General features: G+C 36.8%; 1 protein-coding gene and 1 pseudogene across 1 annotated transcript in view; both read right to left on the reverse strand.

Moving 5' to 3' along the window:
- LOC139855346 (uncharacterized) overlaps positions 1–17,748 on the reverse strand; it is a 42,427-nt gene extending 24,679 nt beyond the window's left edge. Inside the window, exon 1 of the mRNA XM_071844572.1 lies at positions 17,469–17,748. Within this exon, the coding sequence (XP_071700673.1) occupies positions 17,469–17,748 (280 nt within the window). The remainder of the gene's footprint in view (positions 1–17,468) is intronic.
- A 743-nt stretch (positions 17,749–18,491) lies between these two features.
- LOC139855348 (uncharacterized) lies at positions 18,492–21,748 on the reverse strand (annotated as a pseudogene).
- Between the last annotated feature and the right edge of the window lie 2,791 nt (positions 21,749–24,539).

A 24,539-nucleotide genomic window follows, 5' to 3' on the forward strand; every position in this document is an offset into this window, starting at 1 on the left:
ATCAACAGTGGCCAAGTCTTACTTCCCGACGAAGTAAAAATCTGTGAAAGTGAGTTATAGTCCCATTTTTAAAATCTAATATTTTTGGGATGAGAATACATGCAGGTTTTATAAATGATTTACAAAATAGACACAAGTACGTGAAACTACATTCTATGGTTGAATTATCGAAATCGAATATGCCCCTTGTTATTAAGTCTGGTAATCTAAGAATTAGGGAACAGACACCCTAATTGACGCGAATCCTAAAGATAGATCTATCGGGCCCAACAAGCCCCATCCAAAGTACCGGATGATTTAGTACTTCGAAATTTATATCATATCCGAAGGGTGTCCCGGAATGATGGGGATATTCTTATATATGCATCTTGTTAATGTCGGTTACCAGGTGTTCACCATATGAATGATTTTTATCTCTATGTATGGGATGTGTATTGAAATATGAAATCTTGTGGTCTATTGTTACGATTTGATATATATAGGTTAAACCTATAACTCACCAACATTTTTGTTGACGTTTAAAGCATGTTTATTCTCAGGTGAATATTAAGAGCTTCCGCTGTTGCATACTAAAATAAGGACAAGATTTGGAGTCCATGTTTGTATGATATTGTGTAAAAACTGCATTCAAGAAACTGATTTCGATGTAACATATTTGTATTGTAAACCATTATGTAATGGTCGTGTGTAAACAGGATATTTTAGATTATCATTATTTGATAATCTACGTAAAGCTTTTTAAACCTTTATTTATGAAATAAAGGTTATGGTTTGTTTTAAAAATGAATGCAGTCTTTGAAAAACGTCTCATATAGAGGTCAAAACCTCGCAACGAAATCAATTAATATGGAACGTTTTTAATCAATAAGAACGGGACATTTCAGTTGGTATCTGAGCGTTGGTCTTAGAGAACCAGAATTTTGCATTAGTGTGTCTTATCGAGTTTGTTAGGATGCATTAGTGAGTCTGGACTTCGACCGTGTTTACTTGAAAAATGATTGCTTAACAAATTTTGTTGGAAACTATATATTTTTAACATGTGAATATTATGTGATATATTAATCTCTTAACGCGTTTGATATTATCTGATAGATGTCTACCTCTAGAACAAGTCCCATTGACTCACCTAATAATAATGAAGAGTCAAATGTAAATTGGAATGATTCGTGGACTGATTCACAAGTTCCCGAAGAGGAACCGGAAGAAGAGTCGGAACCGGAAGAAGAATCGGAACCGGAAGAAGAATCGGAACCGGATGAAGAAATAGAACCGGTGGGGGAAATAATAAAACGGTTAAGTAAAAGAAAATCCTCAACCAACCGACCAAGGTTAATTATGGTCAATGGTGTTTCCGCCAAGGAAGCAAAATATTGGGAGGATTACCAATTCTCCGATGAATCGGATTCCGACGAGAATTCCGATGATGTTATAGAAATTACCCCAACTGAATTTAAAAAGGCAAAAGAAAATAATAAGAGAAAGAGCATAAAAATAGAGAAATCTAATTCCAACCCCGATGAACTTTATATGTATCGTCAACCCCCGAAGTCCTTAAGTTGTAACAATGACCCGGGAACCTCTAAACCACCAGGTTTTTCTAAACCAATGTGGATCACGACGGCTCGTATTAGGGGAACATCATATATCCCTAGAAACTTGGCAAAACGAACCAAAACCAAAGAAGAAGAAACAAGCGAGTCGGAATAAAATAGTTGTATTCGTGTGGTGTAATATATGTAATATAGTGTGCTTATGCTTTATGATATATGTAAAAATTGCTTGTATTAATAAGTATTTTTTTTATGAATCTAACTCTTGTCTATTTTACAGTATAAAAACACAAAATGGATAGACAACCCAATATTTTAAGAGACCTACCCGGAGACATGATTGATGAAATCTTGTCTAGAGTCGGTCAGAATTCTTCGGCACAACTATTTAAGGCGAGATCAGTTTGTAAGACATTCGAAGAACGTTCCAAGAATGCCTTGGTTTATAAAAGGCTTTCGTTCGGAAGATGGGGGATATCACATTGGGAAATCCATAAGTTACGATGTGTTTACTTTGAAGCATATATTGCGGGGAACCCAAATGCTATTTTACGCAATGGGTTAAGAAATTATTTTGACTCAATATATCCGAATATTGGACTTCGTGATTTAGAAAAAGCGGCTAACATGCAACATAAAGAAGCATGTTATGCTTACGGATTAGTAATGTTCGCTTCTCACCAAAGTGAGAACAAGAACATCGGGCTACAACTATTAAACAAAACGTTCCCACAAGTGACGGAGTCGGTAATTGGGGTAAGAAATGAGGTTTTTAGATTGTTACGGGACTGTTGGACATTACGTAACCCTCGTCCCTTTGACGACGTTACAACACGCTGTCTTATCAACGGCCATAACGGTTATGTTCCACAAGACCAAGGATGGGAAGTAGTCCTAGTAAAACCAGAATGCATGACTTGTTTCTGGACGTATGAATTACGTGTCTTTATTGCCTTTGCTGAACGACTTGTGTACTAGCTAGAACTATCTTCACAACCATCTTGTATCAAATTTATTGTGTGCTATATTTCATGCTATATGTAAAATAAGCGGTATTGTAAGTTTGTAAAATGTTGTGTAAAAGTTTGAACGCGAAATATTATTATAATCAGTTTTTCATATAGAATTGTAGTAGTTGAATTGTATATTAGCTACTAAGTATGAACTTAACGGGTAGGTACTACCCGAATTTAAACTTATAAAACGCTAATATGAAGAAAAAGCTTTTATAAATGAGTTCATATTATGCTACGAAATACTATTAACTACTCTTAATATTCTGTATGATTAACTTGTTCCATTTAACTATTTTGAAGGAAATGGCACCGACTACTCGACACACCGTGAATATGAATGAAGAGGAATTCCGTACTTTTCTAGCTTCAAACATAGCCGCAGTACAGGCTGCGCTACATACCAACAATAACCTTGGATCTAGCAGTACAGGAAATCGTGTAGGATGCACCTACAAAGAATTCACTGCCTGCAAACCTTTGGAATTTGATGGAACCGAAGGACCGATCGGATTGAAATGGTGGACCGAGAAGGTCGAATCGGTGTTTGCCATAAGTAAGTGTACTGAAGAGGACAAAGTAAAGTACGCTACGCATACCTTCACAGGTTCTGCGTTAACATGGTGGAATACCTATCTAGAGCAAGTGGGACAAGACGATGCGTACGCACTACCGTGGTCAGCATTCAAGCACTTGATGAACGAGAAGTACCGTCCCAGAACCGAGGTCAATAAGCTCAAGACAGAACTTAGAGGGTTACGAACCCAAGGATTTGATATTACCACGTACGAAAGACGATTCACAGAATTGTGCCTATTGTGTCCGGGAGCATTCGAAGATGAGGAAGAGAAGATCGACGCGTTTGTGAAAGGATTACCGGAAAGAATCCAAGAAGATATAAGTTCACACGAGCCCGCCTCCATACAACAGGCATGTAGAATGGCTCACAAACTCGTGAACCAGATTGAATAAAGAATTAAAGAACAGACTACTGAAGAGGCCAATGTGAAGCAAGTCAAAAGAAAGTGGGAGGAAAACGGTGATAAGAATCACCAATACAACAACAACAGCAATTACAACAATAATCGCAACAATTATCCCAACAATTGCAACATCAATCGCAACTACAACAAACGGCCCAACAACAACAACAACAACAACAACAACAACAACAGCAACTACAACAATCATCCCAACAACAATAATAACCGCAACAACAACAACAATCAGAAGCAGCTATGCCAAAGGTGTGAAAAGAATCACTCGGGGTTCTGCACCAAATTTTGCAACAAGTGTAAAAGAAATGGTCATAGCGCGGCGAAGTGTGAGGTCTACGGACCAGGGGTTAATAGAACGAAAGGAACAAATGGTGTCGGAACGAGTAATGGCGGAGCAAGTAGTGTCGGAGCAAGTTATGCCAATGTAGTTTGTTATAAATGTGGAAAACCGGGCCACATTATTAGAAATTGCCCGAACCAGGAGAACACGAATGGACAAGGATGTGGAAGAGTTTTCAATATTAATGCGGCAGAGGCACAGGAAGACCCGGAGCTTGTTACGGGTATGTTTCTTATTGACAATAAATCTGCTTACGTTTTATTTGATTCGGGTGCGGATAGAAGCTATATGAGTAGAGATTTTTGTGCTAAATTAAGTTGTCCATTGACGCCTTTGGATAGTAAATTTTTACTCGAATTAGCAAATGGTAAATTAATTTCAGCAGATAATATATGTCGGAATCGAGAAATTAAACTAGTTAGCGAAATATTTAAGATTGATTTGATACCAGTAGAGTTAGGGAGTTTTGATGTGATAATCGGTATGGACTGGTTGAAAGAAGTGAAAGCGGAGATCGTTTGTTACAAAAATGCAATTCGCATTATACGAGAAAAAGGAAAACCCTTAATGGTGTACGGAGAAAAGGGCAACACGAAGCTACATCTTATTAGTAATTTGAAGGCACAAAAACTAATAAGAAAAGGTTGCTATGCTGTTCTAGCACACGTCGAGAAAGTACAAACTGAAGAAAAGAGCATCAATGATGTTCCCGTCGCAAAAGAATTTCCTGATGTATTTCCGAAAGAATTACCGGGATTACCCCCACATCGATCCGTTGAATTTCAAATAGATCTTGTACCAGGAGCTGCACCAATAGCTCGTGCTCCTTACAGACTCGCACCCAGCGAGATGAAAGAACTACAAAGCCAATTACAAGAACTTTTAGAGCGTGGTTTCATTCGACCAAGCACATCACCGTGGGGAGCTCCTGTTTTGTTTGTCAAGAAGAAAGATGGTACATTCAGGTTGTGTATCGACTACCGAGAGTTGAACAAACTTACCATCAAGAACCGCTACCCACTACCGAGAATCGATGACTTATTTGATCAACTACAAGGCTCGTCTGTTTATTCAAAGATTGACTTACGTTCCGGGTATCATCAAATGCGGGTGAAAGAAGATGATATTCCAAAGACTGCTTTCAGAACACGTTACGGTCATTACGAGTTTATGGTCATGCCGTTTGGTTTAACTAATGCACCAGCTGTGTTCATGGACCTTATGAACCGAGTGTGTGGACCATACCTTGACAAGTTTGTCATTGTTTTCATTGATGACATACTTATTTACTCAAAGAATGACCAAGAACACGGTGAACATTTGAGAAAGGTGTTAGAAGTGTTGAGGAAGGAAGAATTGTACGCTAAGTTTTCAAAGTGTGCATTTTGGTTGGAAGAAGTTCAATTCCTCGGTCACATAGTGAACAAAGAAGGTATTAAGGTGGATCCGGAAAAGATAGAAACTATTGAAAAGTGGGAAACCCCGAAAACTCCGAAACACATACGCCAGTTTTTAGGACTAGCTGGTTACTACAGAAGGTTCATCCAAGACTTTTCCAGAATAGCAAAACCCTTGACTGCATTAACGCATAAAGGGAAGAAATTTGAATGGAATGATGAACAAGAGAAAGTGTTTCAGTTATTGAAGAAAAAGCTAACTACGGCACCTATATTGTCATTGCCTGAAGGGAATGATGATTTTGTGATTTATTGTGATGCATCCAAGCAAGGTCTCGGTTGTGTATTAATGCAACGAACGAAGGTGATTGCTTATGCGTCTAGACAATTGAAGATTCACGAACAAAATTATACGACGCATGATTTGGAGTTAGGCGCGGTTTTTTTTGCATTAAAGACTTGGAGGCACTACTTATATGGGGTCAAAAGTATTATATATACCGACCACAAAAGTCCTCAACACATATTTAATCAGAAACAACTGAATATGAGGCAGCGTAGGTGGATTGAATTATTGAATGATTACGACTTTGAGATTCGTTACCACCCGGGGAAGGCAAATGTGGTAGCCGATGCCTTGAGCAGGAAGGACAGAGAACCCATTCGAGTAAAATCTATGAATATAATGATTCATAATAACATTACTACTCAAATAAAGGAGGCGCAACAAGGAGTTTTAAAAGAGGGAAATTTAAAGGATGAAATACCCAAAGGATCGGAGAAGCATCTTAATATTCGGGAAGACGGAACCCGGTATAGGGCTGAAAGGATTTGGGTACCAAAATTTGGAGATATGAGAGAAATGGTACTTAGAGAAGCTCATAAAACCAGATACTCAATACATCCTGGAACGGGGAAGATGTACAAGGATCTCAAGAAACATTTTTGGTGGCCGGGTATGAAAGCCGATGTTGCTAAATACGTAGGAGAATGTTTGACGTGTTCTAAGGTCAAAGCTGAGCATCAGAAACCATCAGGTCTACTTCAACAACCCGAAATCCCGGAATGGAAATGGGAAAACATTACCATGGATTTCATCACTAAATTGCCAAGGACTGCAAGTGGTTTTGATACTATTTGGGTAATAGTTGATCGTCTCACCAAATCAGCACACTTCCTACCAATAAGAGAAGATGACAAGATGGAGAAGTTAGCACGACTGTATTTGAAGGAAGTAGTCTCCAGACATGGAATACCAATCTCTATTATCTCTGATAGGGATGGCAGATTTATTTCAAGATTCTGGCAGACATTACAGCAAGCATTAGGAACTCGTCTAGACATGAGTACTGCCTATCATCCACAAACTGATGGGCAGAGCGAAAGGACGATACAAACGCTTGAAGACATGCTACGAGCATGTGTTATTGATTTCGGAAACAGTTGGGATCGACATCTACCGTTAGCAGAATTTTCCTACAACAACAGCTACCATTCAAGCATTGAGATGGCACCGTTTGAAGCACTTTATGGTAGAAAGTGCAGGTCTCCGATTTGTTGGAGTGAAGTGGGGGATAGACAGATTACGGGTCCGGAGATTATACAAGAAACTACCGAGAAGATCATCCAAATTCAACAACGGTTGAAAACCGCCCAAAGTCGACAAAAGAGCTACGCTGACATTAAAAGAAAAGATATAGAATTTGAAATTGGAGAGATGGTCATGCTTAAAGTTGCACCTTGGAAAGGCGTTGTTCGATTTGGTAAACGAGGGAAATTAAATCCAAGGTATATTGGACCATTCAAGATTATTGATCGTGTCGGACCAGTAGCTTACCGACTTGAGTTACCTCAACAACTCGCGGCTGTACATAACACTTTCCACGTCTCGAAATTGAAGAAATGTTTTGCTAAAGAAGATCTCACTATTCCGTTAGATGAAATCCAAATCAACGAAAAACTTCAATTCATCGAAGAACCCGTCGAAATAATGGATCGTGAGGTTAAAAGACTTAAGCAAAACAAGATACCAATTGTTAAGGTTCGATGGAATGCTCGTAGAGGACCCGAGTTCACCTGGGAGCATGAAGATCAGATGAAGAAGAAATACCCACATCTATTTCCAGAAGATTCGTCAACACCTTCAACAGCTTAAAATTTCGGGACGAAATTTATTTAACGGGTAGGTACTGTAGTGACCCGAACTTTTCCATGTTTATATATATTAATTGAGATTGATATTTACATGATTAAATGTTTCCAACATGTTAAGCAATCAAACTTGTTAAGACTTGATTAATTGAAATATGTTTCATATAGACAATTGACCACCCAAGTTGACCGGTGATTCACGAACGTTAAAACTTGTAAAAACTATATGATGACATATATATGGATATATATATAGTTAACATGATACTATGATAAGTAAACATATCATTAAATATATTAACAATGAACTACATATGTAAAAACAAGACTACTAACTTAATGATTTTTAAACGAGACATATATGTAACGATTATCGTTGTAAAGACATTTAATGTATATATATCATATTAAGAGATATTCATACATGATAATATCATGATAATATAATAATTTAAAATCTCATTTGATATTATAAACATTGGGTTAACAACATTTAACAAGATCGTTAACCTAAAGGTTTCAAAACAACACTTACATGTAACGACTAACGATGACTTAACGACTCAGTTAAAATGTATATACATGTAGTGTTTTAATATGTATTTATACACTTTTTAAAGACTTAAATACACTTATCAAAATACTTCTACTTAACAAAAATGCTTACAATTACATCCTCGTTCAGTTTCATCAACAATTCTACTCGTATGCACCCGTATTCGTACTCGTACAATACACAGCTTTTAGATGTATGTACTATTGGTATATACACTCCAATGATCAGCTCTTAGCAGCCCATGTGAGTCACCTAACACATGTGGGAACCATCATTTGGCAACTAGCATGAAATATCTCATAAAATTACAAAAATATGAGTAATCATTCATGACTTATTTACATGAAAACAAAATTACATATCCTTTATATCTAATCCATACACCAACGACCAAAAACACCTACAAACACTTTCATTCTTCAATTTTCTTCATCTAATTGATCTCTCTCAAGTTCTATCTTCAAGTTCTAAGTGTTCTTCATAAATTCCAAAAGTTCTAGTTTCATAAAATCAAGAATACTTTCAAGTTTGCTAGCTCACTTCCAATCTTGTAAGGTGATCATCCAACCTCAAGAAATCTTTGTTTCTTACAGTAGGTTATCATTCTAATACAAGGTAATAATCATATTCAAACTTTGGTTCAATTTCTATAACTATAACAATCTTATTTCAAGTGATGATCTTACTTGAACTTGTTTTCGTGTCATGATTCTGCTTCAAGAACTTCGAGCCATCCAAGGATCCATTGAAGCTAGATCTATTTTTCTCTTTTCCAGTAGGTTTATCCAAGGAACTTAAGGTAGTAATGATGTTCATAACATCATTCGATTCATACGTATAAAGCTATCTTATTCGAAGGTTTAAACTTGTAATCACTAGAACATAGTTTAGTTAATTCTAAACTTGTTCGCAAACAAAAGTTAATCCTTCTAACTTGACTTTTAAAATCAACTAAACACATGTTCTATATCTATATGATATGCTAACTTAATGATTTAAAACCTGGAAACACGAAAAACACCGTAAAACCGGATTTACGCCGTCGTAGTAACACCGCGGGCTGTTTTGGGTTAGTTAATTAAAAACTATGATAAACTTTGATTTAAAAGTTGTTATTCTGAGAAAATGATTTTTATTATGAACATGAAACTATATCCAAAAATTATGGTTAAACTCAAAGTGGAAGTATGTTTTCTAAAATGGTCATCTAGACGTCGTTCTTTCGACTGAAATGACTACCTTTACAAAAACGACTTGTAACTTATTTTTCCGACTATAAACCTATACTTTTTCTGTTTAGATTCATAAAATAGAGTTCAATATGAAACCATAGCAATTTGATTCACTCAAAACAGATTTAAAATGAAGAAGTTATGGGTAAAACAAGATTGGATAATTTTTCTCATTTTAGCTACGTGAAAATTGGTAACAAATCTATTCCAACCATAACTTAATAATCTTGTATTGTATATTATGTAATCTTGAGATACCATAGACACGTATACAATGTTTCGACCTATCATGTCGACACATCTATATATATTTCGGAACAACCATAGACACTCTATATGTGAATGTTGGAGTTAGCTATACAGGGTTGAGGTTGATTCCAAAATATATATAGTTTGAGTTGTGATCAATACTGAGATACGTATACACTCAGTCGTGGATTGATTCAAGATAATATTTATCGATTTATTTCTGTACATCTAACTGTGGACAACTAGTTGTAGGTTACTAACGAGGACAGCTGACTTAATAAACTTAAAACATCAAAATATATTAAAAGTGTTGTAAATATATTTTGAACATACTTTGATATATATGTATATATTGTTATAGGTTCGTGAATCAACAGTGGCCAAGTCTTACTTCCCGACGAAGTAAAAATCTGTGAAAGTGAGTTATAGTCCCACTTTTAAAATCTAATATTTTTGGGATGAGAATACATGCAGGTTTTATAAATGATTTACAAAATAGACCCAAGTACGTGAAACTACATTCTATGGTTGAATTATCGAAATCGAATATGCCCCTTTTTATTAAGTCTGGTAATCTAAGAATTAGGGAACAGACACCCTAATTGACGCGAATCCTAAAGATAGATCTATTGGGCCTAACAAACCCCATCCAAAGTACCGGATGCTTTAGTACTTCGAAATTTATATCATATCCGAAGGGTGTCCCGGAATGATGGGGATATTCTTATATATGCATCTTGTTAATGTCGGTTACCAGGTGTTCACCATATGAATAATTTTTATCCCTATGTATGGGATGTGTATTGAAATATGAAATCTTGTGGTCTATTATTATGATTTGATATATATAGGTTAAACCTATAACTCACCAACATTTTTGTTGATGTTTAAAGCATGTTTATTCTCAGGTGAATATTAAGAGCTTCCGCTGTTGCATACTAAAATAAGGACAAGATTTGGAGTCCATGTTTGTATGATATTGTGTAAAAACTGCATTCAAGAAACTGATTTCGATGTAACATATTTGTATTGTAAACCATTATGTAATGGTCGTGTGTAAACAGGATATTTTAGATTATCATTATTTGATAATCTACGTAAAGCTTTTTAAACCTTTATTTATGAAATAAAGGTTATGGTTTGTTTTAAAAATGAATGCAGTCTTTGAAAAACGTCTCATATAGAGGTCAAAACCTCGCAACGAAATCAATTAATATGGAACGTTTTTAATCAATAAGAACGGGACATTTCATCAGCAACCTCACCAACACGTGCCAAAACCCTGAAAGGACCAATAAATCGAGGAGCTAACTTTCCTCGTTTTCAAAATCGGATAACTCCTTTCCATGGCGAAATTTTAAGCATCACCATGTCACCTTCTTGAAACTCAATCGTTCTCCTACCTTTATCTGCATAAGACTTTTGTCTATCTTGCGCCGCCTTAAGTCGAGTCCGAATCATCTCAATCTAACCATTCAACTCTAGGACCAAATCGGTACTCCCGATTTCTCTTTGACCCACTTCTCCCCAACAAATGGGAGTTCGACATCTACGCCCATAGAGCATCTCATAAGGTGGCATTCCAATACTAGTGTGGTAACTATTATTATACGAGAATTCCACCAATGGTAAGTGCTCATCCCAACTACCGCCGAAATCAATAACACACACCCTTAACATATTCTCCAACGTTTGGTTCGTACGTTCGGTTTGACCTTCCGGTTAAGGATGATACGCCGTGCTCATTTTCAATTGAGTACCCATATCTTCATGAAATTTATTCCAAAACCGAGACGTGAAACGAGTATCTCGATCCGAAACAATAGATATAGGAACCCCATGTCTCGATATCACCTCCTTGATAAACAACTTCGGCAAAGTCTCTGACGATATCGTTTCCCGAATGGAAAGAAACAAAGCACTCTTCGTCAATCGATCAAGGATCACCCAAATCGTATCATATTGGGTTCTCGCCATCTTTGGTAACTTGGTAATGAAGTCCATGGTAATGTGCTCCCATTTTCATTTCGGGACTTCCAATGGTTGTAACTTACCGTACGGCTTTTGGTGTTCGGCTTTAACTTGCAAACATGTGACGCATTGTTCAACATACTTAACAACATCACGTTTCATGACCGGCCACCAATACTCCTTCTTTAAATCAAGGTACATTTTCGTCGCGCCCAGATGAATGGAATACTTTGACTTATGTGCTTCATCAAGTAGCACCCGTCGGTAATCACCCATCTTAGGCACCCACACTCTTCCTTGAAAAGACAACAAACCATGCGGGCCTAAAGTAATGAACTCCGTTTGCCCCACGATTCGTTCCTCATGCTTGTTGTGAACGTAAGCCTCTATTTGAATCTCACCAAACTTTTACAAGAAAATCGTTAGTAATAATCATGCGCAACGATCCTACTCGTATTGCCGGATGTTGACTCTTTCGACTTAACGCATCCGCGACCACATTCGCCTTCCCCGGATGATAAAGTATTTCACAATCATAATCCTTTACCACATCCATCCACCTACGTTGACGATAATTCAAATCTCGTTGATCAAAGAGATGTTTCAAACTCTTATGATCCGAATAAATCGTACACTTGACACCGTACAAGTAGTGGTGCCAAATTTTCAACGCATGTACCACCGCCGCCAATTCAAGATCATGAGTCGGGTATCTCTTTTCGTGTTCCTTTAATTGTCGAGAGGCGTAAGCGATGACTTTACTCCTTTACATTAGAATACACCCGAGCCCATTTAAAGAAGCATCACAATAAACCGTCATTTTTTCTACCCCTTCCGGTAACACTAACACCGGAGCTTGACACAACTTCTCTTTTAGTAATTGAAAAGCAATTTCTTGCTCGTTTTCCCAATTGAACCTTACGTTCTTCCTTGTCAACATCGTCAAAGGAGAAGCAATCTTAGAAAAGTCTTGGATAAACCGACGATAATAACCGGCCAATTCTAAAAAAGTTCGGATTTCCATAGGCGTAGTCGATCGTCCCCAACTCTTCACCGTTTCTATCTTCCCTGGATCTACTTGAATACCTTCTTTATTCACAATATGACCAAGGAATTGAACTTCCCTTAGCCAAAATTCACATTTGGAGAATTTAGCATACAACTTCTCCTTCCGCAATGTCTTCAACACTTCACGCAAATGGTGTTCATGTTCCTTCATACTCTTAGAATAAACAAGTATGTCGTCAATGAACACAATTATCGACTTGTCCAACATAGGTTGCCACACTCGGTTCATAAGATCCATGAATGCCGCCGGTGGATTCGTAAGACCAAAAGGCATAACTACGAACTCAAAATGCCCATAACGCGTTCGAAAAGCCGTTTTCTCTATGTCTTCCTCACAGACCCGTACTTGATGATAGCCGGACTGTAAATCAATCTTAGAAAAATACGTTGAACCTTGGAGTTGGTCAAACAAATAGTCAATCCGAGGTAATGGATAACGATTCTTGATCGTCACTTTGTTCAACTCCCGATAATCGATGCACATTCGCATACTACCGTCTTTCTTCTTCACAAATAAAACCGGAGCTCCCCATGGCGAGAAACTCGGCCGAATGAAACCCTTTTCAAGCAACTCTTGGGTTTGATTTAACAACTCTTGCATTTCCGTCTGTGCTAAACGATAAGGAGTTTTAGCAATGGGGGTAGCCCCCGGAACCAACTCAATGCGAAATTCAACTTGTCTTTCCGCCGGGACACCCGGTAACTCATCCGGAAAAACGTCTTCAAATTCATTTATCACCGGAATTTTACAAATGGGTGGTTGCTCATCACGAGTATCAACAACATGGGCAAGGAAAGCCATGCCACCACTAACAAGGAAACGACGTGCCCGTGCATAAGTGCATATCGGCACAAGTCTTCTTCGTTTGTCACCATGAATAATTAAATCTCCCCCACTCGGGGTCTTCACCCGAATAGATTTTTCAGGGCATGCAATATCAGCTCTATTATGATCGAGCCAATCCATACCAACAAAAAAAATCACCAAAGTCATCGGAATGAGATCGATCTTAAACGTTTCGGTACCAAACACAACATTACAATCATTACAAACATCAACCCCTAGCACCGTCTTACCATCCGCTATTTCGACTTCTACCGGATGACTTAACTTAGCTAGCAGTTTATTTAACTTAGGCACAAATCTTGGAGACACAAACGACAAATTAGCACCACTATCAAAAAGTATTCGTGCCGGATTAGAGTTAACCATAAAAGTACCTGAGACAACTTCATTGGAATGCTTGGCCTCATCATTGGTCATCAAATAATTTTGTCCCCTTGCCGTGCCCGCCGCCTTCTCTAACCTCTTAACATGATCACCCCGTAAATCGGGACACTCTGGCTTCTTATGCCCTTCTTTACCGCAATTAAAACAAGTGAGCTTGGTTGTGGATGATGGTTTCGGGCACTCACGAGCCATGTGCTCCCTTTGTCCACAATTGTAGCAAGCATAAGTAAAATCACCGAAAGCACCCTTCCTCACACTACCAACACTCTCGGAGCCCTTCTTGTGCATCTTGTTAGAAAAGTTCGAATGACTAGTGGCTTCAAACTTCTTTTTGCCTAAGGTAAAGCCACTCTTTCTCAAGATGAGCGACTCAAAACCTTTGGCCATATCAAACAACTCATCAAAACTCTTCACCACGTTCACGCTAATCTTTTCTTGATAATTGTAATTCAAGATTCGGTAAAAGTCTTCCTTCAACATTTTATCATTCCCGACATACTCCGGGCAAAATTGGGTTTTTGACAAGTAAACGGATTTAAGAGTGTTCAAATCCATTGACCATTGCCTCAAGGAACGCAACTCGTCCTTAAGTCTAGTAAGATCGGCTGAAGTTCGATACTCTTGGAAAAACTCTGCCTTAAACTCGTCCCAAGTAAAATCCATGCATTGCTCTTCACCATAAACTTGGATTTTCGCATCCCACCACAACTTAGCATCACCTCTTAACATGCTACTACCATACCTCACCTTTTTATCAAGAGGGCATTCACAAGTTCGAAAAGCCCCCTCCATATCAGAGATCCACCGGGCACTCTTTAACGGGTCTCTTTCGCCCTCAAAAGTAGGAGGTTGAGCATCTTTAAAATTCTTATAGAAAAAGTCTCGTCTCCCGACATTGTCCCCTTGAAGGACAACTTTAATTTGCTCCTTTACTACGTTGACTAATTGCTCGTCAATCGTATCTAGAAACATTTTCTTAACATCTTCAAGGAAAGATGCATGATGACTTTTCAAAATGGCCTCAACTTTGGCCTTGAATTCGGGGTCCTCGCTCGTGCCCCCATTGTCGGTGTCGTGTCCGTTTCTCATTTTCATTCTATAAAACGGAAGAGATTAAACAACGTACAAAAGACATGACACAACATAAACACATATACATCATACCGCTCCACCTTGCTCCACAATCGTCGTACATCGCTCGTTTGACATGATTTGCACCCGTAACAATGGTAGCTAGTCATTGCTACACGAGCACGTCGCATTAACTCGTTAGTACAACGTCTATCTCACTTGATGATTACAACTACAACACAAAACAATTAGCGCAAGGTTAGATCACATGAACCTAAGCACTAACAATTCCCGATCCGACTCGAAGTCCTACAAGTCCCGCATAAAAGCGCATACACAATAAAGTCTAAGTCTAGGCACCTATCTCAAGTCACCTAAATCCCTTAGACTATGCTCTGATACCACTTGAAACAACCCAACCCGTATTCCATACGATAATTTTTTTTTAACATAATACACATTTACGCGCCAATTAAATATGTAAACCATTCCACACGTTTCGTTAAAACATACAACATGTTTAGTGTTTACAAAAGGCACGAATGCCATTAATAAATGTGATACAAGTTTGACCTATCCAAATACGATAGTTTTAATCCAAACAACATTTCGAGCATGGTTTGGGGCTAAACTATCCAAAACACTAGGCCAACTTCAAAACCTCCAACGAAACATCATCTAAGGACACCTAGTGCCCAACAACCCCTTTTCCCTTATCCGCACCTGCATCTAAAAAGATAAACAACGAGAGGGGTAAGCTAATGCTTATGAGTGCAACAATTATACGATTACATATACAACCTACTTACTTGCAATCACTTACGCATTTACCGCATACATGCTAGCAATATAAATAATCATACCATCACAAGTATAATACTAAACCTTCCACCATACGAGCTAGCATAACAATAGCATATAGTACAAACAATATAATATGCTACAATCCACACACAACCATGGTTAACCAATCGAACGAGGGAACGGTATTTAAAGGACCGTCGGAGTTCATAACAACCATTAGTACACTTAACACCTCGTACACTAACCCCACAGGTGGCATCTTAACACATCGATACTTTACCCCGGGTGGTGCCTTAACACTTCGACACTTCACCCCGAGTGGTGTCTTAGCACATCGACACTTCACTCGTTACATCTCTCGAAGTGGCATCTTAACACATCGATGCTTCACTCCCGAGTGGTATCTTAGCACATCGACACTTCACTCGCCACGTGAGAAGTGGTGTCTTAATACATCGACACTTCACAACTCATACTACACAAATAAATACATCATATATGCACGCATATAATTATTCCACTAACCTTAACACTTCGGTGATGATTAAATGCTTCCGTATGCTTCGAGCAAAGTACCTAATACATAAGTACACATTAAATACACAACAAGTGAAATTAACCACCTTACTCACTCTTGAGCATTTAATGCCCCAATTTGTATTAAATGGCTCAACTACACCAAAACCGCCCATAAATGGCCAATACTCAACTTTAATCACTAAAGCTAGTGAATTAAAGTCTACTAACTTCAACTAACACAAACTTGGGGTATTTCATACCCATTTCACCCAATTAGGTCAACTAGTACTCATTTGACCCATTTTAAATACTTAGACTCACAATCGAGTCAAACTTACCCATTAATACTTCTTTCATCAATTTAAAGGTGTATTAGTGACTAACAACACCATTTAACACTTACAACCTCAAATCATAAGACCAAACCCTAGGTTATGGCCATTAGGGTTTACTTTCATCAATCTAACCCCAAAACCCACCCATTTAACCCTCAAATAGGTCATACAAGTTCCAAATGAACAAAACCCTAGCATAAACTAATTAAAACTCAAACATAGAGTTAAAACTTACTAACACTATCCACTTGTAGCTAAGAACGAGGAGAACAACTTTAATTCTTGCTCCAAAGATCAACTCTCAATTCTTCACTCACAAATCTCACTTGAATTCAAATGGGTTTTTATGTTTGAGAGTAAAATGGAGAAAGAAAATGGAAAAGAAATGATGAAAGTGGATAAGTGGTGGAGATTAAATGCTCCCATTAGATCTATACGCCAAATTACCAATTTGCCCCTTAAAATCACTTAAAATGAGCTAAATCCAGAATCAGTCCAGCAGAACTGCCGCGGCGCGGCTCCATTTGTCGCAGCGCAACACATAAAGGAAAAACTGACCCTCCTTAGCATGCCTCCTGACTTCGTTTTGCTTGAGATGCCGCGGCGCGGCAGAGGCCATCACGGCGTGACAATACAAAGATATTTTGACCTGTTTAATAGGCCTCCCGACCTTGATTTCAGTTGGATACCGCGGCACGACCAGGACTTCCGCGGCGCGGTAAAGGCCTGTGCCTGATAGTTTTCTCGACAACAAATTTAACGATTAAATGTTTGGCTTGTACGCCCCACTTTCGCTTCCTACATATGTCTAAACTTCACATTTAAGTCTCACATGACTTATCACCATTAAAACTTATGTACAAACTCATGCATGCACACATTCCCAAGTATTTATACATATACGTTTATACAACAACTAACACAACAATTTATTTAATCACATAAACGAATGAGTTACAAGCGTACTACGATTAAGTATGTACCTTTAGATATGTACGGGAAAAACGAGATGTTACAATAAACAATGTCAATGCTGATGCCGTTATCGACGTGAACTTTCATAATTGCGATTCCAGTTTGCGTGATGTTGCACGATACTACTATCGACATTTCAGAGAAATCGTCGCTTTTCATTTTTGGAAAACTTATCGGCGCAGATTGCCAGTTTTGATACATTTTTGCTGACTTGCGTTTTCTTCCTCTTTTCTGAGCATTCGCTTGCATAGCGACAGGAATACCGCAATCAATTCCCTTATTGGTCATTATTTTAATTAAACAAGCAAATTGCTGTCAATTATGAATGTATGCACCTATGAATCATCAAATTAACACATGATTAGAATTAAACAAGCCAATTAATTGTTTGATAGCAAGAAACAAAAAATTCCGAGTTTAATTTTAAAACGTGTCCCACGGATGGCGCCAATTGATCAATCCATAATTAATGAGTTACTTAATTAAGGATTGAGTGCAATGAGATTAAGATGAAGGATGAGATGTTTGATGATTATTTTGGGCCCTGATGATCGTCTTTCACTTTAACAATCAAGTGATCAACTACCCCGACCTGGCCTTGATTGTTAATTAGCATGATTCACCTTGACACGATGTAAAAGTTCCTTGGGCAAGATCACAAGAGAAAATTACAAAGGTCCGGGCAAATGTCAGAGAATCAACAACCTATAAATGAGAGGCCAAGCTCCCTATTTATAGTATTCAAAATATTCGCGGTCTGCGAATTGCTTAACTATCCGTGAAAACTTAGCGAAATGACCCGCAGTCTTTTATTAACGCGGAAACTTATCCGCTATCATTATTTTCAGCGAATATTCCAAACCTTTCGAATATACTTCGCGTAACTTCTACTTTTAGCCTTTAGTAAATAAAATATACATATACAATGCTATGTATATGATCACGCAACTCATGCCATTTTCCTTTAAAAGGCCGATCAAAGAATAACAGATACCATCCAAATGTTTATGGATGAAATCTTCAATATATATTTAAGAAATATCTAAGCCACACTTAATCATATTAGGGACGAGCTCGTCTACCGAACGGAAATCACCAGCTAAACGTAACGCGTAAACATCATCGTATAAAGCTGATGATCAGGAAAAACGCCATTAACAAACATCAAATTGAAAAAAATCTTAGCTTCATTCGTTAATCCTCTTTTGCACAATCGATTATTAATCGAACTATAATCTCTAATCGTTACATTAAATCCCATCTTCATCATTTCAAAAAACACAACCAATGCTCTATTCACATACCCCTTTACACAATGTGCTTTAATAAGTGTAGTATACGCCGCTTTTTTTAACCGAAAATTACTCTTTTGTAAATTCATAAACAACTTATCAGCATCATGTAAATTACCATACACACACAAACCATTAATAAGAATATTATACGTAACCGCATCCCGCTTCAAATCCCATGTTATCATTTTGTTATGTAACTCAAACGCATTTCCTATTTTATGCGCTTTACAAAAACGTTGAATTAAAACATTGTACAAAACTTCATCGGGATACAAACCTCGCGAGAACATTTCATTAAGAACAATTAAAGATTCTTTAAGCTTCCATTGTATACAAAGATCCTTTATAATAACCGTATACGTAACGCAAGTCTGTTCTACACCATTCGCTACCATTTCCACCTCTAAATCACGCATCGCTCGTAAATTTCGCGCTTCGCAAAAAAAGTTCATAAGCGTCGTATACATTATAACATTAGGTACTAATCCATAATCCCTAAAGTTATCGAAGGTCCTTAACGCCTCGTTTAATTGTCTACTTATGCAAAATCCATAGATTAAAGAATTAAATGTGACGATAGTAGGATTAATCCCTTTCTCCATTATCTTATCAAACAAATGTAGAGTTTCACAAGTCATACTGAGTTTCGCGTATTTATTGATCATGATATTGTAAAGAACAATATCCCGATTATCGCAATTACTAGATAAGGTATCGAAATACATCCTTGCCTTCGATAACGATCGGGTCCCACAGAGGCCGATCAAAATCGCCCGTTGAGAAAACGTAGCAGGAAATATCTTCTTACTAAACATTTCGACGTAAAGTTTACGCGCCGTTTGAATGTCACCTTGTTTGCATAGATGATATATGACGATCGAATACATGACATCATCGGGTTTCAAACCGACCATTTCCATCTCATACAACAAAAACAAAGCTTTCTCAAGACAACCAATCTTACATAAACTGCTCACCAAAATGCTATACGATATATAATTTAGGTTATATCCATTTGAAATCATCTCGTCTCGTAGTTTAAGGCTTTCCTCAACGTTGCCAGTCCCGCATATAAGTAATGTATATGTGATACTATCTGGCTTCAACTCGTTTGTTACCATCTGTTGAATCAAATTAAGTGTCCCATCTATTATACCGAGTACACGAAAACCTTTAGAAATCCTGTTGTAACACTGTATCGGGCCCCACACCATGTTTATCCATGTGATACGTCAATTTCAATGCGTCTTCAATTGACCCGCTAAACATAACCCATTAATAAGAATATTATAACTGTATGTATCAGGATGTACTCCAAACTTCAACATTAAACACAAAATCGATTGCGCGATATCAATGAACCCAATTTAGAGAAACTTGACATAATAGTATTGAACGAAACAACATCGCTTGTTTCGTGAAGATGGGTCACCGCTTCTTGCATCATAGATTGCTTACACAAGGCGTCTATAAGTATGGAGTTCGTCTGTTTGCTAGTGTGGACCCCACTTTCTTTGATGTCGTTGTACACATCCAAGATGATATTAGTGTGTCTTAAGTTATATAATAAACTGTTGTAAGTCAATATTGATGGCTGAATAGTCAAATCTTTCATCTTAGCTATAACGTAAAGAGCATCATACATCATCTCTAATTTAGCGTACGCAAACGCCAACATGTCCCAAATAATTTCATTAGCATCCTAACCCTTAAAATGCAACGAAAGCAGCTCACAATGTGAAGGCCCGAGCCAGCACCTATTATAAGATACAACAAACAAAAATTTTGGTAGCAATTCAATCAATGAACCTCGTGAATGTTGACTTTTTATTATTAACATTATACTAACACTAGATCAAACACTCTTGGTAAATTTAAAAATTAAATTGACTAATGTGTAGGTTAAGGCAATTCCTACATTTTACATATACATAAATATTAGATTAACATTGAAAAAAGGCTACCATCTTCTTGCAGCATTTGCATGAAACTCGAACGCAACGACTTAAGTCGACGTTGACTAGCCAAAGAATGAGCAATAATGAACTGAGAAACTTTCGAATGCTGAAATCCGTTTTCATTCTTCAACGATTTGGGCATTATCGCCATCATGTCATTATAATCTATCCCTTCTTTCACCAATTCCGGCTGTTTCAGGTTATCTAAATCGTTACTATTAGATTCAACCACATTGATCTCCTTATTCAAATTTTGTACCAACTCTAGAATTTCATCAGTATCTTCTTCTGTAGATACAATCTCTTCAGTTGTAGGTGAACTATTAGCAGAACCCTCATAATATCCATGTAACAAACCTAAAGAAACCCTACAACTCCCAAAATTAGAATCACCCAAGATACAATTTTGTCGAATACCCTCGACTCCAAATGATGAATTATGATATGGGTGTAGCTCAAAATATCTAATTTGTGAAAGAAATTTAGTTTCTTTATATATTATTCTGTCAGCAAGGAGGGGTTTTAGCTTATTAATTGAAGGTCGGTTACATATGTTTCTCCACATGCTAATTTGGGGCTATTTATTACATTATTGAAGAAATATAAATGGATTTGTAAGCATGTATGCATAGATAATAAGTATAGGTCGATATATTACCAGGATCTGATAATTAGAGTCTTTGAATTTAAGGGGTTTGTGTTTGTGAGGGAGGTAAAGTGATAGAAGCGTGGCGTTAAACCCTGCTAAACCTAATCTTGTTTTCGCCTATTGTTGCAGCCAAATATATTCAACTGGAAATAAATACTCGTATTCTTTATTCACAAATTGATATAAAATTGGATATTGCTAGTTTGCTTTTGGATGGATTTGCATCGGAGGTGATATCGTCTTCAAATCGAGACGTGTTGATAGGCATTTTTTTAGAGTTCTGGCGAAGTTAGAATTCGTATGTTTGTAAATTGTAATCAAAAGGGGTGGTTCGGTTGGGGTGTCTCTTAGGTTTACTCAAACCCTAAAAGTTGGGAAGAGCTTCGTGTTAATGGTGGTGTCAAAGTTGCTGAAGATGCTGACCGTACGCATGTGAATGTGCCAGTTGAAGTCAGCCTTGAATCTTCATGGATGGATTTATGGATAGATCGAATGTTGTAAGTTGTTGTAACAGAGGTCAGGTCAGAGAGGTTGGATACAGGTTCATTGGATGGGGCTGAGCCCACTGTTTCTGCTGGGCCGATTATGGGCCGAATGAATACTAAATAAATTTGGCATTTTCGAGAAATATCTTGGTAAGTTATCAATTTTTGCATCTTGTGATATCTAATTTTATAAATACTAGTGAAATGGCTCGTGAAATCACGTATTTATTTAAACAAAACAGTTTAACGATATGTTTTAGTGTTTTAGGTATTAAGTGAACGTAAATGCTAAAGTCATTTAGTTTAATGACCTGTGGAACCACATATTCCGACTAAGAAACTTGTCGTCATTATTACAAACATATTGATATACTTAAGTTAGTGAGAATAAATGAACTACATTTATTCTCCCACCACTTTCTTTCAATTTTGATCAAAATTATTATTTTTCTTATCATAAAAGCTACATTACAACATTTTATTGAGACATGTATTTCGCAAGCATATGTAACGTAATTAATATCGTAAAAAACCTATATTTGAATAACAATAATATAATAATAATATTTTCTCCGTCCCACTACAATTGTCCAATTATTTTTTGCACAAAGTTTTAGAAAATTTCACTAACTTCATTCTCCACCAATCAAAAATCTTCTCTCTCCATAATAACCTCTTCTGATTGGTTGAAACATCAAGTGAATACTTGAAATGGGACAGTCCAAAATAGAAAGGTGAATACTTAAGATGTGACGGAGGTAGTAATAAACTTTGCTCTAAATTGAGTATTTATATTTTTAATAATTATTATTAGTAATAATTATCGTAATTTCAAAAGTTCAATATTCACCTTTAGAAACTGCAAAACTACTTTTTCGGCATCAAAACTATTTCGAATGAAAGAAAGCCTTCAGGAAGTCTTGATCATAGCATCGTCATCTATTCATCGTGCGAAAGTGGGTCAATTTTCAACCCAATTTTTTTAGCACGATGGCCACATAATTCGGCCCAATTATGTGGCCAACGTAATGTGCTCAAAAATGTGTTTTGCGGACATGAATTATTAACGAAACGAAGCTATAGTTAAATATATTTGCATTCAATATGAAATTTTAAAATAGAAACAATTATAGAGTTATGAATTGAGAGATATTAAAAAGTGTCACAAAATAATCGAACCATTAAACTAAGATGTCACTAAACGTGTAAGGATTTGTCCCCAAAAATATTTACAATCTACCTGAATAAAGTGTTACATAAAAAATAAGTATCAAAATAGTATTTAAATATGCATAAGAGTTCAAATCCAAAGGTAATAATTATCGTAATTTCTAAAAGTTCAATATTCACCTTTAGAAATTGCGAAACTACTTTTTCGGCGTTAAAACTATTTTGAATGAAAGCAAGCCTTCAGGAAGTCTGGATCATAGCCTCGTTATCTATTCATCGTGCGAAAGTGGGTCCAATTTTCAACTGAAGTTTTTTTAGCGCGCTGGCCACATAATTCGGCTCAATTATGTAGCCAACGTAATGTGCTCAAAAATGTGTTTTGCTCCCTTGAATTAATAACGAAACAAAACTATAGTCAAAATATTTGCATTCAATATGAAATTTTAAAATAGAAACAACTATAGAGTTTTGAATTGAGAGATATTAAAAAGTGTCACAAAATGATCGAACCATTAAACCAAGATGTCACTAAACGTGTAACGATTTGTGGCTAGTGGGGATATATTAGCCCCAAAAGTATTCACAATGTACCTAAATAAAGTGTTACATATAAAGTAAGTATCAAAATGGTATTTAAATATGCATAAGAGTTCAAATACAAAGGTAATAATTATCGTAATTTTCAAAAGTTCAATATTCACCTTTAGAAATTGCAAATCTACTTTTTCGGCATCAAAACTATTTCGAATGAAAGAAAGCCTTTAGGAAGTCTTGATCATAGCGTCGCTATCTATTCATCGTTCGAAAGTGGGTCAATTTTCAACCCAAGAATTTTTAGCACGATGGCCACATAATTCGGCCCAATTATGTGACCAACGTAATGTGCTCAAAAATGTGTTTTGCGGATATGAATTATTAACGAAACGAAGCTATAGTTAAATATATTTGCATTCAATATGAAATTTTAAAATAGAAACAATTATAGAGTTATGAATTGAGAGATATTAAAAAGTGTCAAAAAAATAATCTAACCAATAAACTAAGATGTCACTTAACGTGTAAGGATTTGTGGCTAGTAGAGATATATTAACCCCAAAAATATTTACAATCTACCTAAATAAGGTGTTACATAAAAAATAAGTATCAAAATCGTATTTAAATATGCATAAGAGTTCAAATCCAAAGGTAATAATTATCGTAATTTCTAAAAGTTCAATATTCACCTTTAGAAATTGCGAAACTACTTTTTCGGCGTCAAAATTATTTCGAATGAAAGCAAGCCTTCAGGAAGTCTGGATCATAGCATCGTTATCTATTCATCGTGCGAAAGTGGGTCCAATTTTCAACCGAAGTTTTTTTAGGGCGCCGGCCACATATTTCGGCCCAATTATGTGGCCAACGTAATGTTCTCAAAAATGTGTTTTGCGTCCTTGAATTATTAACAAAACGAAACTATAGTAAAAATATTTACATTCAATATGAAATTTTAAAATAGAAACAATTATAGAGTTATGAATTTAGA

This window comes from Rutidosis leptorrhynchoides, chromosome 6, assembly GCF_046630445.1.
Source record: "Rutidosis leptorrhynchoides isolate AG116_Rl617_1_P2 chromosome 6, CSIRO_AGI_Rlap_v1, whole genome shotgun sequence".
In the NCBI taxonomy this organism is placed as follows: Eukaryota; Viridiplantae; Streptophyta; class Magnoliopsida; order Asterales; family Asteraceae; genus Rutidosis; species Rutidosis leptorrhynchoides.